Raw genomic sequence first — 17,500 nt, forward strand, 5'->3', positions numbered from 1 at the left:
AGCACAGGGGTCCTCAGGTTAGTGTTGCTCCATGTGTATCGCTCCTCTCCGTCCTCCACGCAGCAGCAGCAGCTGGGACACAGGAAATACACACCTGGTTAGATCTTCATCATCATCATCATCATCAACATCTAGAATAACTCATGATAAAACTGTTGTAGAACAATAACAGCAGGTGAAAGAGGGGAATATATATAGTTTAGACTGGAATGCTGTGTATAAATAAATCATAAATACATTTTTTTTAAAGTGATTCATTTCTACTAAAAACAGCACTCGCACAGTAATATGACTGTGGTGGATACCTCATAAAACAGGGTTGACTACCGATATTTCTGGAGGGATCTAGCACCTCCTCCTGACAGGTTAGTGTATAAACCTGGCCTCCATTTTAACTACATGTCACAGGGTTGACGTTCCTCAACTGTCTACCGATATTTCTGGAGGGATCTAGCGCCTCCTCCTGACAGGTTAGTGTATAAACCTGGCCTCCATTTTAACTACATGTCACCGGCCTCCATTTTAACTACATGTCACATTAGTGAAGACATGGAGACAAACAGTACAGAAACAACACATCTTGAATGAAAGAATGAATGGGTGGGTGAAAGAATGAATGGGTGGGTGGGTGAATGAATTAATGAGTGGGTGGGTGGGTGAAAGAATGAATGAATGGGTGGGTGAATGAATGAATGAATGGGTGAATGAATGAATGAATGGGTGGGTGAAAGAATGAATGGGTGGGTGAAAGAATGAATGAATGGGTGGGTGGGTGAAAGAATGAATGGGTGGGTGAAAGAATGAATGAATGGGTGGGTGGGTGGGTGAAAGAATGAAAGAATGAATGAATGGGTGAAAGAATGAATGAATGGGTGGGTGAAAGAATGAATGAATGGGTGGGTGAAAGAATGAATGAATGAATGGGTGGGTGAAAGAATGAATGAATGAATGGGTGGGTGAAAGAATGAATGAATGAATGGGTGGGTGAAAGAATGAATGAATGGGTGGGTGGGTGAATGAATGAATGGGTGGGTGGGTGAAAGAATGAATGAATGGGTGGGTGAAAGAATGAATGAATGGGTGGGTGGGTGGGTGAATGAATGAATGGGTGGGTGAAAGAATGAATGAATGCGTGGGTGAAAGAATGAATGGGTGGGTGAAAGAATGAATGGGTGGGTGAAAGAATGAATGGGTGGGTGAAAGAATGAATGAATGGGTGGGTGAAAGAATGAATGAATGGGTGGGTGAATGAATGAATGGGTGAAAGAATGAATGGGTGGGTGAAAGAATGAATGGGTGGGTGAAAGAATGAATGAATGAATGGGTGGGTGGGTGGGTGAAAGAATGAATGAATGGGTGGGTGGGTGAAAGAATGAATGAATGGGTGGGTGAAAGAATGAATGAATGAATGGGTGGGTGAAAGAATGAATGAATGGGTGGGTGAAAGAATGAATGAATGGGTGGGTGAAAGAATGAATGAATGGGTGGGTGAAAGAATGAATGAATGAATGGGTGGGTGAAAGAATGAATGAATGAATGGGTGGGTGAAAGAATGAATGAATGGGTGGGTGAAAGAATGAATGGGTGAATGAATGAATGAATGGGTGGGTGAAAGAATGAATGAGTGAAAGAATGATTAAACGAATTAATGTCGCTCAGTTGGTAGAGCATGGAGCTTGTAACGCCAGGGTAGTGGGTTCAATCCCCGGGACCACCCATACGTAGAATGTATGCACACATGACTGTAAGTAAAAGCGTCTGCTAAATGGCATACATTATTATTATATATTAATGAATGCGTGGGTGGGTGAATGAATGCGTGGGTGAATGAATGAATGAATGCGTGCGTGGGTGAAAGAATGAATGAATGGGTGGGTGAATGAATGAATGCGTGGGTGAATGAATGCGTGGGTGAATGAATGAATGGGTGAATGAATGAATGATTGCATGGGTGGGTGAATGAATGAATGCATGGGTGGGTGGGTGGGTGAATGAATGCGTGGGTGGGTGAATGAATGCGTGGGTGGGTAGGTGAATGAATGCATGGGTGGGTGAACGAATGAATGCGCGGGTGGGTGAACGAATGAATGCGCGGGTGGGTGAACGAATGAATGCGCGGGTGGGTGAATGAATGAATGTGTGGGTGGGTGAATGAATGAATGCGTGGGTGGGTGGGTGAAAGAATGATTGAAATGGTTTATTTTCAGTGTAAATGATGTTTACAAGCTGCGAGCTTCACAACGTACCTACTGTTCTGGTTCTGTTGGGTACTGGAGCGTTCAGAAGAACTAGAATCAGCATCAATTTGGTGGCTGGTAACCTGGAACAATAACAAAACGTAACATTTAAGATGTTGCTCCACTGAACATGCAACCCACAAAGACAATGTAATATCATGCAGAGTGCCTGGGTCCTCCCAGTCTCATAGACTACAGAGGTACAGCCGGGACACTATTAGGTTACGTTTTGATGTGGTTACATACGACAGATGGTTACACACAGTGGTAAATGACGGTACAGTACGAGATATTGCGTCACCGCAAGGGGAAGGGGGTAAAAACGCTCATTATTCTTTTGGGTTAAGGTGTTAAGGCGTGGGTGAAAGAATAGTACCCAGGGCACTAATGTGTGTCTCTCCTCACTGAATGAACAGCTGATGGAAACCCGATAGAAACGGATAATTGTGCACATGACTGATGACGAAGAAGATGGTGATTGATATTAGAACAATAAGCTTAAGAATTGCTCTTCCTTACTTTGTCAGCTAACAAGACAAGTAGTCCTAACGAACAGCAAAAGCACTAGCCTATGTCAATCTACTATCTCCCATAGTACAAAAGTTCACCTATACTTTGAGAGAAATACATATTCCAAACATATTCTGTGGCTGACGCAATAGATCAGATAGACATCCCTACCGACCAAGCCCTCCCTAACCCGGACGACGCTAGGCCAATTGTGCGTCGCCCCACGGACCTCCCGGTCGCAGCCGGTTACGACAGAGCCTGGGCGCGAACCCAGGGACTCTGATGGCACAACTGGCGCTGCAGTATAGCGCCCTTAACCACCCGGGAGGCCTTTTCTTCACACTATTATCGCAGCAATGCGCACATGGTAGTAGGCTATAAGCGCAAATGTACCATTAAAAGAAAATAGAGAATGGAGGACACTTATTCCGTGGTTCATTTTCATGCCAGGTAGGCTATACTCCTGTTATAAAGAGAAGACAAGTGTTTAATATTAGGAAAGTTGAGAAATAAATGTAGTAGGCCTAGTCTATAGAAAGCTGATGAAATCCTCCTCTTTTATTAGAGGCCATCACTCTGTTTTAGAAATGTTGTGCAACATGAGCTCATGGGCTCTTATGAAGTGTTTGATTAGATTTTTGATACATTTGCATTGATGTCAGAGTGATTAGAGGGACAATAGAGTGCTGAGTACCAGGTAGTTAACAAGTTTGGTAGGCTACTAATGACCATCAGCAGCATCAGAACTTGGAGAAGCCTAATTACCGTGACTAAACGGTCATGTGGCATTTGACTGGCTTCATGACTCGTGATTGCCAGGGTGGGGGTAATACGGTCACCGCAACATCCCTACCTACAGGTGGACGCCAAACAAGTTGTAGAAACATCTCAAGGATGATCCATTGAAACAGGATGCACCTGAGATCAATTTGGAGTCACATAGCAAAGGTCTGAATACTTATGTGAATAAGGTATCCGTTTTTTTAAATTTTGTATCAAATCAGCAAACATTTCTAAAAACCTGTTTTCACTGTCATTTTGGTGTATTGTATATAGACAGATGTGTATGTGTTTTTATTTGATCAATTTTTGAATAAGGCTGCAACGTAACAAAATGTGGAAAAGGGGAAGGGGTCTGAATACTTTCCAAATTGAACTTGAACAATTCCCAAAATCTGATATACGACCAAATGTCGGCATTTAACCATCCAAATATTTCATACGATATTCTGCCCATATTGGGACTCAGCTTGACTGATCTCCTTCCTATAGCACTACAATGAAATATATAATTCAATTTAAATCACAAAGTTCATTCACAATTGCATGCTCGGCTTCAAGAGCCCATATAAATAAATTGAGTAAATGTGTTTAATGGTAGCCTCTGGTGGTTAAAACGAGCATTAAAAGCAAGAACTGTAAAGGAACTTTCCACACCATGGCATACCGCACGCTATACCAGGGTATGTCACAACTTTTTAAATTGTGGGCCGAAGTTCTCACGGGAAAAGGAAAGGAGGGTGGTCGGGTTGGATGGGTAAGTGTATAACGTGAATGCCAAGCGACTCTAAGGTTGTGTGTTACGAATCTCATCACGGACAACTTTAGTATTTTAGTAACTTTGCAACTACTTGGTATGTTAGCATGTTAGCTAACCCTTCCCATAGCGTTAACCTTAATTCCTTGGATAATTAACGTTAGCCAACTAGCAACTAAGTTCAAATGGAATTTGTAAAATATACATATTGCAAATTCGTAACTTATTGCATGAATTGCAATTCGCAACATATCATACGAATGATCATTTGTTACATTATATGAATTGTAATTGGTAACATATACCAAATGGATAATGGACATCCACAAATGTATACATAACATACCAAATGTAACATATCATGCTAATTTCAGTACTCCAGATTTTCATCTACTATGTTACGTCTACCCCTGAGTTCAGGTTGGTCTTTTTTGGGACAATTTTACATACAGTATGTAATGAATTTTATATCATTTTATGTTTTGTCATTTTTTTAAACGGTACGTTCACAAAGAAACTAAACATTAATTTTCTTGCAGCAGTTTCCATATTACAAAATAAATCGTGAAAACGTCATAATAAAAAATGATTTTTTTTGTGTGTATAATCAGATGAAAAAAAAAAACTCACCTGTAGTTGCTCCTCACAAGGCAGTGTGTTTACATCATCATAGCATCGCTGGGTACCAAGTGCAATAAAATCCACAGGAGTCAATATTGTAGGGGTAACAAAGACTTCTTCTTCTTTACATATCAATTCTGGAACAAACAAAAACATTTAAATAGTGATCTGAAATGTATACTGCTTACGCTTCAAAGTGTGTTTAGTGTGAGCTTACGTCACGGTTAAAGCACACTGTATATCACAGTGGTAAGAGTTACAACATTACTGTGTGTCTCAGGGGGGAGTAGTGATGTATTAGTAAGAGCTGTCTCAGGGGGGAGTAGTGATGTATTAGTAAGAGCTGTCTCAGGGGGGAGTAGTGATGTATTAGTAAGAGCTGTGTGTCTCAGGGGGAGTAGTGGTGTATTAGTAAGAGCTGTGTGTCAGGGGGAGTAGTGGTGTATTAGTAAGAGCTGTCTCAGGGGGAGTAGTGGTGTATTAGTAAGAGCTGTGTGTCTCAGGGGGAGTAGTGGTGTATTAGTAAGAGCTGTGTGTCTCAGGGGGAGTAGTGGTGTATTAGTAAGAGCTGTGTGTCTCAGGGGGAGTAGTGGTGTATTAGTAAGAGCTGTGTGTCTCAGGGGGAGTAGTGGTGTATTAGTAAGAGCTGTGTGTCTCAGGGGGAGTAGTGGTGTATTAGTAAGAGCTGTGTGTCTCAGGGGGAGTAGTGGTGTATTAGTAAGAGCTGTGTGTCTCAGGGGGAGTAGTGGTGTATTAGTAAGAGCTGTCTGTCTCAGGGGGAGTAGTGGTGTATTAGTAAGAGCTGTGTGTCTCAGGGGGAGTAGTGGTGTATTAGTAAGAGCTGTGTGTCTCAGGGGGAGTAGTGGTGTATTAGTAAGAGCTGTGTGTCTCAGGGGGAGTAGTGGTGTATTAGTAAGAGCTGTGTGTCTCAGGGGGAGTAGTGGTGTATTAGTAAGAGCTGTGTGTCTCAGGGGGAGTAGTGGTGTATTAGTAAGAGCTGTGTGTCTCAGGGGGAGTAGTGGTGTATTAGTAAGAGCTGTGTGTCTCAGGGGGAGTAGTGATGTATTAGTAAGAGCTGTCTCAGGGGGAGTAGTGATGTATTAGTAAGAGCTGTGTGTCTCAGGGGGGAGTAGTGGTGTATTAGTAAGAGCTGTGTGTCTCAGGGGGGAGTAGTGGTGTATTAGTAAGAGCTGTGTGTCTCAGGGGGGAGTAGTGATGTATTAGTAAGAGCTGTCTCGGGGGGGGGTGGGGGGTAGTGGTGTATTAGTAAGAGCTGTGTGTCTCGGGTGTGACGTCTGGGACTGCTCAAATACGAGATCATTAGCCCTAAGATTGCATCACTGACCCGCCCACATTAAACGATTCCCTGATCCACCTCTACGCAGACGACACCATTCTGTATACTTCTGGCCCTTCCTTGGACACTGTGCTATCTAACCTCCAAACGAGCTTCAATGCCATACAACACTCCTTCCGTGGCCTCCAACTGCTCTTAAACGCTAGTAAAAGCAAATGCATGCTTTTCAACCATTCACTGCCTGCACCCGCACGCCTGACTAGCATCACAACCCTGGATGGTTCCGACCTTGAATATGTGGACATTATAAGTACCTAGGTGTCTGGCTAGACTGTAAACTCTCCTTCGAGACTCATATCTAAAATCAAATCTAGAGTCGGCTTTCTATTTCGCAACAAAGCCTCCTTCACTCACGCCGCCAAACTTAGCCTATGAAAACTGACTATCCTACCGATCCTCGACGATGTCATCTACAAAATAGCTTCCAACACTCTACTCAGCAAACTGGATGCAGTTTATCACAGTGCCATCCGTTTTGTCACTAAAGCACCTTATACTACCCACATTTAACATTTACATTCAAGTCATTTAGCAGACGCTCTTATCCAGAGCGACTTACAAATTGGTGCATTCACCTTATGACATCCAGTGGAACAGTCACTTTACAATAGTGCATCTAAATCTTAAAGGGGGGGTGAGAGGGATTACTTATCCTATCCTAGGTAATCCCTCTCACCCCCCCTGAGAGAGAGAGAGAGAGAGAGAGAGAGAGAGAGAGAGAGAGAGAGAGAGAGAGAGACAGAGAGAGAGACAGAGACAGAGACAGAGAGAGACAGAGAGAGAGAGAGAGAGAGAGAGAGACAGAGAGAGAGAGAGAGAGACAGAGAGAGAGACAGAGAGAGAGACAGAGAGAGAGACAGAGAGAGAGAGACACAGAGAGAGACAGAGAGAGAGACAGAGAGAGAGACAGAGAGAGAGACAGAGAGAGACAGAGACAGAGAGAGACAGAGACAGAGAGAGACAGAGACAGAGAGAGACAGAGACAGAGAGAGACAGAGACAGAGAGAGACAGAGACAGAGAGAGACAGAGACAGAGAGAGACAGAGACAGAGACAGAGACAGAGAGAGAGAGAGAAAGGAAGAGCGAGCAAGAAAGAGCGAGCAAGAGAGAATGAGAGAGAGCTAGAGCTTATAGGAGCAGAGCAGGCCCCACCCAGCAGCCTGATACATACATGATTACCTTGGCTGGAGCAAGCTGGGGCTCGGGCTGAGGAGAGGAGAGAGGAAGAGGAAGAGGAGGAAGAGGCGACAACGACAGAGGAGATGGAAGATCCCCCACCAGACAGCCTGGAGTCCTCACTGATCTGACAAACACACCAGCAGGCTTCGCTTTAGTCAACATATAGAGCAATAGTCTATATAATCAACGTATTGTTCTATACCAGAGGTGTCAATGTGCTGTTTTGCCAACTCCTATGCCATTGTTACAGGCAAGACAGCACAAACAGATCTGGGACTCAGGCTAGCTGCATTCAATACTATAGTAAATGGTTAATTTTAGATAGACCTGTTTACAGTTAGCAAGGAAAAGGATATTAGCATTTATTTTGGGAGGGAAAGAACCTCCCCCCAAAAGATAATAACCGCCCCCTCAAAGGTATCAGTAATACTGTAATAACCCCCCCAAAGATATCAGTAATACTGTAATAACCCCCCCCCAAAGGTATCAGTAATACTGTAATAACCCCCCAAAGATATCAGTAATAATGTAATAACCCCCCAAAGGTATCAGTAATACTGTAATAACCCCCCCAAAGGTATCAGTAATACTGTAATAACCCCCCCCCCCCAAGGTATCAGTAATACTGTAATAACCCCCAAAGGTATCAGCAATACTGTAATAACCCCCCCAAAGGTATCAGCAATACTGTAATAACCCCCCAAAGGTATCAGCATCAGCAATACTGTAATAACCCCCCAAAGGTATCAGCAATACTGTAATAACCCCCCAAAAGTATCAGCAATACTGTAATAACCCCCCAAAGGTATCAGCAATACTGTAATAACCCCCCAAAGGTATCAGTAATACTGTAATAACCCCCCCCAAAGGTATCAGTAATACTGTAATAACCCCCAGTAATACTGTAATAACCCCCCAAAGGTATCAGTAATACTGTAATAACCCCCCCCCAAAGGTATCAGTAATACTGTAATAAACCCCCCAAAGGTATCAGTAATACTGTAATAACCCCCCCCAAGATATCAGTAATACTGTAATAACCCCCCCAAAGATATCAGTAATACTGTAATAACCCCCCCAAAGACATCAGTAATCTGTAGACATCAATACTGTAATAACCCCCCAAAGACATCAGTAATACTGTAATAACCCCCCCCCCAAAGACATCAGTAATACTGTAATAACCCCCCCCAAAGACATCAGTAATACTGTAATAACCCCCCAAAGACGTCAGTAATACTGTAATAACCCCCGAAAGATATCAGTAATACTGTAATAACCCCCGGAAGATATCAGTAATACTGTAATAACCCCCCCAAAGGTATCAGTAATACTGTAATTACCCCCCCAAAGGTATCAGTAATACTGTAATTACCCCGCCCCAAAGATATCAGTAATACTGTAATAACCCCCAAAGGTATCAGTAATACTGTAAAGGTATCAGTAATACTGTAATACCCCCCCCCAAAGGTATCAGTAATACTGTAATACCCCCCAAAGGTATCAGTAATACTGTAATACCCCCCCAAAGGTATCAGTAATACTGTAATAACCCCCCAAAGGTAACAGTAATACTGTAATAACCCCCCATCGATAACAGTAATACTGTAATAACCCCCCCATCGATAACAGTAATACTGTAATAACCCCCCCATCGATAACAGTAATACTGTAATAACCCCCCCCCCCCAAAGGTATCAGTAATACTGTAATAACCCCCCCAAAGGTATCAGTAATACTGTAATAACCCCCCCCCCCAAAGGTATCAGTAATACTGTAATAACCCCCCCCAAAGGTATCAGTAATACTGTAATAACCCCCCCCAAAGATATCAGTAATACTGTAATAACCCCCCAAGATATCAGTAATACTGTAATAACCCCCCCCCCCAGTGGAACAGTCACAAAGGTATCAGTAATACTGTAATAACCCCCCAAAGGTATCAGTAATACTGTAATAACCTCCCCAAAGGTATCAGTAATACTGTAATAACCAGTTGTAAGATGCTCCTGTTCACACAGATAAACAGGCTCAGAACACTAGACAAAGTTAACACAAATCATTATTCTGCCCTTGGTTATGGCACCTTACCTTCTTCTCGTTGTCGTTGGCCATTCGGTCTTTAGATTCTTTGGCTTTCTGAATAGCTTTCAACACCTCCACAGTGTCCAGCTCTTTCTCTGTCGGCGCAGTGCTGTCCAAGCATACCTGTTAGACAAGGACAACCACATCAACAATCAGTGGGTAAGGGATATAGTACAGTTACAACCTACCACTACCAGTTACAACCTACCACTACAGTTACAACCTACCACTACAGTTACAACCTACCACTACAGTTACAACCTACCACTACAACCTACCACTACCAGTTACTACAGTTACCTACCACTACAACCTACCACTACCAGTTACAACCTACCACTACCAGTTACTACAGTTACCTACCACTACAACCTACCACTACCAGTTACAACCTACCACTACCAGTTACAACCTACCACTACCAGTTACTACAGTTACAACCTACAACTACCACTACAACCTACCACTACAACCTACCACTGCAGTTACAACCTATCACTACAACCTACCATTACCAGTTACTACAGTTACAACCTACCACTACCAGTTACTACAGTTACAACCTACCACTACCAGTTACTACAGTTACAACATACCACTACCACTACCAGTTACAAACTACCACTACCAGTTACAACCTACCACTACAACCTACCACTACAACCTACCACTACCAGTTACAACCTACCACTACCAGTTACAACCTACCACTACCACCTACCACTACCAGTTACAACCTACCACTACAACCTACCACTACCAGTTACAACCTACCACTGCAGTTACAACCTACCACTACAACCTACAACTACCAGTTACAACCTACCACTACAACCTACAACTACCAGTTACAACCTACCACTACCAGTTACAACCTACCACTACCACCTACCACTACCAGTTACTACAGTTACAACCTACCACTTACAACCTACCACTACCAGTTACAACCTACCACTACCAGTTACCTACCACTACAACTTACCAGTTACAACCTACCAGTTACAACCTACCACTACCAGTTACTACAGTTACAACCTACCACTACCAGTTACAACCTACCACTACCAGTTACTACAGTTACAACCTACCACTACAACCTACCACTACCAGTTACAACCTACCCCTACCGTTACAACCTACCACTACAACCTACCACTACCAGTTACAACCTACCACTACAACCTACCACTACAACCTACCACTACAACCTACCACTACCAGTTACAACCTACCACTACCAGTTACAACCTACCACTACCAGTTACAACCTACCACTACCAGTTACAACCTACCACTACAACCTACCACTACCAGTTACTACAGTTACAACCTACCAGTTACAACCTACCACTACCAGTTACAACCTACCACTACCAGTTACTACAGTTACAACCTACAACTACCACTACAACCTACCACTACAACCTACCACTACCATTTACAACCTACCACTACCAGTTACTACAGTTACAACCTACCACTGCAGTTACAACCTATCACTACAACCTACCAGTTACAACCTACCACTACCAGTTACTACAGTTACAACCTACCAGTTACAACCTACCACTACCAGTTACTACAGTTACAACCTACCACTACCAGTTACAACCTACCACTACCAGTTACAACCTACCACTACCACTTACAACCTACCACTACCACTTACAACCTACCACTACCAGTTACAACCTACCACTACAACCTACCACTACCAGTTACAACCTACCACTACCAGTTACAACCTACCACTACAACCTACCACTACCAGTTACAACCTACCACTACAACCTACCACTACCAGTTACAACCTACCACTACCAGTTACAACCTACCACTACAACCTACCACTACAACCTACCAGTTACAACCTACCACTACCAGTTACAACCTACCACTACCAGTTACAACCTACCACTACAACCTACCACTACCAGTTACAACCTACCACTACAACCTACCACTACCAGTTACTACAGTTACAACCTACCAGTTACAACCTACCACTACCAGTTACAACCTACCACTACCACTACCAGTTACTACAGTTACAACCTACAACTACCACTACAACCTACCACTACAACCTACCACTACCATTTACAACCTACCACTACCAGTTACTACAGTTACAACCTACCACTGCAGTTACAACCTATCACTACAACCTACCAGTTACAACCTACCACTACCAGTTACTACAGTTACAACCTACCAGTTACAACCTACCACTACCAGTTACTACAGTTACAACCTACCACTACCAGTTACAACCTACCACTACCAGTTACAACCTACCACTACCAGTTACAACCTACCACTACCAGTTACAACCTACCACTACCACCTACCACTACCAGTTACAACCTACCACTACAACCTACCACTACCAGTTACAACCTACCACTACAACCTACCACTACCAGTTACAACCTACCACTACAACCTACCACTACCAGTTACAACCTACCACTACAACCTACCACTACCAGTTACAACCTACCACTACCAGTTACTACAGTTACAACCTACCACTGCAGTTACAACCTACCACTACCAGTTACAACCTACCACTACCAGTTACAACCTACCACTACCACCTACCACTACCAGTTACTACAGTTACAACCTACCACTACCAGTTACAACCTACCACTACCACCTACCACTACCAGTTACAACCTACCACTACCACCTACCACTACCAGTTACAACCTACCACTACCACCTACCACTACCAGTTACAACCTACCACTACCACCTACCACTACCAGTTACAACCTACCACTACCACCTACCACTACCAGTTACAACCTACCACTACCAGTTACAACCTACCACTACCACCTACCACTAACAGTTACAACCTACCACTACCAGTTACAACCTACCACTACCAGTTACAACCTACCACTACCAGTTACAACCTACCACTACCAGTTACAACCTACCACTACCACCTACCACTACCAGTTACAACCTACCACTACCAGTTACAACCTACCACTACCACCTACCACTACCAGTTACAACCTACCACTACCAGTTACAACCTACCACTACCAGTTACTACAATTACAACCTACCAGTTACAACCTACCACTACCAGTTACTACAGTTACAACCTACCAGTTACAACCTACCACTACCAGTTACTACAGTTACAACCTACCACTACAACCTACCACTACCAGTTACAACCTACCACTACCACCTACCACTACCAGTTACAACCTACCACTACCACCTACCACTACCAGTTACCACCTACCACTACCAGTTACAACCTACCACTACCAGTTACAACCTACCACTACCACCTACCACTAACAGTTACAACCTACCACTACCAGTTACAACCTACCACTACCAGTTACAACCTACCACTACCAGTTACAACCTACCACTACCACCTACCACTACCAGTTACAACCTACCACTACCACCTACCACTACCAGTTACAACCTACCACTACCAGTTACAACCTACCACTACCAGTTACAACCTACCACTACCAGTTACTACAATTACAACCTACCAGTTACAACCTACCACTACCAGTTACTACAGTTACAACCTACCAGTTACAACCTACCACTACCAATTACAACCTACCACTACCAGTTACAACCTACCACTACCAGTTACAACCTACCAGTACCAGTTACAACCTACCAGTACCACCTACCACTACCAGTTACAACCTACCACTACCACCTACCACCACCAGTTACAACCTACCACTACCAGTTACAACCTACCACTACCAGTTACAACCTACCACTACCACCTACCACTACCAGTTACAACCTACCACTACCAGTTACTACAGTTACAACCTACCAGTTACAACCTACCACTACCAGTTACTACAGTTACAACCTACCAGTTACAACCTACCACTACCAGTTACTACAGTTACAACCTACCACTACCAGTTACAACCTACCACTACCAGTTACAACCTACCACTACCAGTTACAACCTACCACTACCAGTTACAACCTACCACTACCAGTTACAACCTACCACTACCAGTTACTACAGTTACAACCTACCACTACAACAACTACCACTACCAGTTACAACAGTTACAACCTACCACTACCAGTTACAACCTACCACTACCAGTTACAACCTACCACTACCAGTTACAACCTACCACTACCAGTTACAACCTACCACTACCAGTTACAACCTACCACTACCAGTTACAACCTACCACTACCAGTTACAACCTACCACTTGAAAAAGCAATTAAGGGAATAAACTGGAATGATCTCTTGTCCTATACAGACGTGGAAGCTGATAGTCAGGTTTTTCTATCCACAATCCAGACTACAATAAATGGCTTCCTAAAGAAAATCAAATCCAAACCTGGCCAAAAGAGCACTCTTCCTTGGCTAAATGGAGAAATCTGGAAATTGATGAAAGAACGAGATTATGCTCTAAAAACAGCCCTAAAATCTAAATGAGAGCATGACAGACGTAGGTTTACCATGTTGAGAAATAAGGTGATAAAAGAAATCAGACAGGCCAAGGCAAACTTTTTTATTAACATAATTGGTGAAGCAAAGGGAAATTCTAAATTGATATGGGAGAATCTAAAAAAGTTAACAGGGAAAGACCATAGTAACACTGCAAAAAGACTAGAAATCATGGTGAATAACAATCTAACACAGGATGCAGTTGAAATAGCAACAGCCTTCAATTCCTACTTTATTGACTCTGTCAGGTTACTGACACAGAACCCCTCCACTGGTTTCTTGGGCACAGTGCTAGTGAATGACACTCAACCTGTCTTCATCATAAGGGAGGTTTCTGAGTCAAAGGTGAACAAGGTGATTAGCTCACTAAAGAACTCTAAAGCCAAAGATGTGTTTGGGATGGACTCTACCTTTCTTAAAAACTACAAAGAGTCACTCATTGGCCCCATTAATTACTAAGGTCACCAACACATCTATTGGTCTCGGTGTGTTTCCAAGGGTATGGAAGTCGGCCATAATAACGGCCATCTTTAAATCAGGCGACCCTGCTGACGTGAGTAACTACAGGCCCATTAGTATACTACCTGTGGTCTCAAAGGTTGTTGAAAAGTGTGTAGCAGAACAACTGATTGCCCACCTCAACAACAGCCCCTTCACATTACACTCCATGCAGTTTGGCTTCAGAGCGAAACACTCCACAGAAATGGCCAACTGCTTTCTTCTGGAAAATGTGAAGTCCAAGATGGACAAAGGGGGTGCTGTTGGGGCTGTGTTTCTGGACCTAAGGAAGGCTTTTGATACTGTTAACCATGAGATTCTCATCACAAAATTGTCCAAGTTCAACTTTTCCCCTGATGCCTTGAGATGGATGAAATCATACCTTGAAGGCAGAACTCAGTGTGTCAGAATGAGCAATGAGCTGTCGCCCACTCGTAGCTATGATGTGGGCGTGCCCCAAGGGTCAATACTGGGGCCCCTCCTGTTCAGCCTGTACATTAATGATCTGCCTTCTGTCTGTACTGGGTCTGAAGTTCAAATGTATGCAGATGATACAGTGATATATGTGCATGGAAAGAGCAAACAACAAGCTGCACAAGAACTCACTACTGTAATGGTCCAGGTTACAAAGTGGCTCAGTGACTCGTGTTTGCATCTCAATGTGAAAAAAACTGTTTGCATGTTCTTCACAAAGAGGGCAACAGATGCTACTGAGCCAGATGTCTATGTGTCAGGGGAGAAGCTCCAGGTGGTATCCGATTTTAAGTACCTTGGCATCATACTTGATTCCAACCTCTCTTTTAAAAAGCATGTGAAAAAGGTAAATCAAATAACCAAATTCAACCTAGCTAATTTCCAATTTATACGAAATTGTTTGACTACAGAGGTAGCAAAACTGTACTTCAATTCTATGATACTCCCCCACTTAACATACTGCTTGACTAGTTGGGCCCAAGCTTGCTGTACAACATTAAAACCTATTCAGTCTGTCTACAAACAGGCTCTCAAAGTGCTTGATAGGAAGCCCAATAGCCATCATCATTGTCACATCCTTAGAAAGCATGAGCTCTTGAGTTGGGAAAATCTTGTGCAATACACCAACGCATGTCTTGTATTCAAGATCCTTAATGGCCTGGCCCCCCCTCCACTCAATATTTTTGTTAAACAGAAAACCCAGACATATGGCAGCAGATCCACAAGGTCTGCCATGAGAGGAGACTGTATAGTTCCCCTAAGGAAAAGCACCTTTAGTAAATCTGCATTCTCTGTGAGAGCTTCCCATGTCTGGAATACACTGCCATCAGACACACATAACTGCACCACATATCACACTTTCACAAAATGCTTGAAGACCTGGCTAAAGGTCAATCAGATTTGTGAACATGGTCCCTAGCTGTGTGTTGCCGCTTTCCATGTTGTCTGTTGTCTGTAGCTTGTGAGGTGTGGAAACACTTTGTTGCTTTTATGAATTTTGTTTTGCTGCTTTTGGTCTATGTTGCTCTGTCTGTATGCTATGTCTTGCTTGTCCTATGTTGCTATGTCTTGCTTGTTCTATGGTGCTATTGTCTATATTGTAATTGTTTTTAATAACCTGCCCAGGGACTGCGGTTGAAAATTAGCCGGCTGGCTAAAACCGGCACTTTTACTGAAACGTTGATTAATGTGCACTGTCCCTGTAAAAATAAAATAAACTAAACTAAAACCACTACCAGTTACAACCTACCACTACAACCACTGCTACAGTTACAACCACTGCTACAGTTACAACCTACCACTACAACCACTGCTACAGTTACAACCTACCACTACCAGTTACAACCTACCACTACCAGTTACAACCACTACAACCTACCACTACAACCTACCACTACCAGTTACAACAGTTACAACCTACCACTACAACCTACCACTACCAGTTACAACCTACCACTACCAGTTACAACCTACCACTACCAGTTACAACCTACCGTTACAACCTAACACTACCAGTTACAACCTACCAGTTACCACTACAACTACCACTACAGTTACAACCTACCACTACCAGTTACAACCTACCACTACCAGTTACAACCTACCACTACCAGTTACAACCTACCACTACAACCACTGCTTTACAACCTACCACTACCAGTTACAACCTACCACTACAACCTACCACTGTTAACCTACCAGTTACAACCTACCACTACCAGTTACAACCTACCACTACAACCACTGCCAACCTACCACTACCACCTTAAACCTACCACTACCAGTTACAACCTACCACTACCACTACAACCTACCACTACAACCACTGCTACCAGTTACAACCTACCACTACCAACCTACCACTACAACCTACCACTACCAGTTACAACCTACCACTACCACTTACAACCTACCACTACAACCTACCACTACCAGTTACAACCTACCACTACCACTACCAGTTACAACCTACCACTACAACCTACCACTACCAGTTACAACCTACCACTACAGTTACAACCTACCACTACAACCTACCACCACCAGTTACAACCTCCCACCTCCAGTTACAACCTCCCACTCCAGTTACAACCTCCCACCTCCAGTTACAGTTACAACCTCCCACCTCCAGTTACAACCTCCCACCTCCAGTTACAACCTCCCACCTCCAGTTACAACCTCCCACCTCCAGTTACAACCTCCCACCTCCAGTTACAACCTCCCACCTCCAGTTACAACCTCCCACCTCCAGTTACAACCTCCCACCTCCAGTTACAACCTCCCACCTCCAGTTACAACCTCCCACCTCCAGTTACAACCTCCCACCTCCAGTTACAACCTCCACCTCCAGTTACAACCTCCCACCTCCAGTTACAACCTCCCACCTCCAGTTACAACCTCCCACCTCCAGTTACAACCTCCCACCTCCAGTTACAACCTCCCACCTCCAGTTACAACCTCCCACCTCCAGTTACAACCTCCCACCTCCAGTTACAACCTCCCACCTCCAG

At 43.5% G+C, this 17,500-nt stretch overlaps 1 protein-coding gene across 7 annotated transcripts in view; it reads right to left on the minus strand.

The window, feature by feature from the left end:
* nisch (nischarin) overlaps positions 1 to 17,500 on the minus strand; it is a 43,841-nt gene that overhangs the window by 14,638 nt on the left and 11,703 nt on the right. For 3 of the 7 annotated variants that reach the window (XM_046338569.1, XM_046338562.1, XM_046338572.1), the window contains 5 exons: positions 9,534 to 9,650; positions 7,443 to 7,566; positions 4,915 to 5,042; positions 2,247 to 2,320; positions 1 to 72 (listed from right to left, as the gene is read on the minus strand). The exon at positions 1 to 72 is cut by the window's left edge and continues 1,488 nt beyond it. In XM_046338569.1, the coding sequence (XP_046194525.1) occupies positions 1 to 72; positions 2,247 to 2,320; positions 4,915 to 5,042; positions 7,443 to 7,566; positions 9,534 to 9,650 (515 nt within the window). Of the gene's footprint in view, positions 73 to 2,246; positions 2,321 to 4,912; positions 5,043 to 7,434; positions 7,567 to 9,533; positions 9,651 to 17,500 lie in introns of those variants that run through there. The other 4 variants (XM_046338579.1, XR_006837097.1, XM_046338586.1 and 1 more) reach the window with 4 other exon arrangements.

This window comes from Oncorhynchus gorbuscha, linkage group LG03 (genome assembly GCF_021184085.1).
Source record: "Oncorhynchus gorbuscha isolate QuinsamMale2020 ecotype Even-year linkage group LG03, OgorEven_v1.0, whole genome shotgun sequence".
Taxonomy (NCBI): domain Eukaryota; kingdom Metazoa; phylum Chordata; class Actinopteri; order Salmoniformes; family Salmonidae; genus Oncorhynchus; species Oncorhynchus gorbuscha.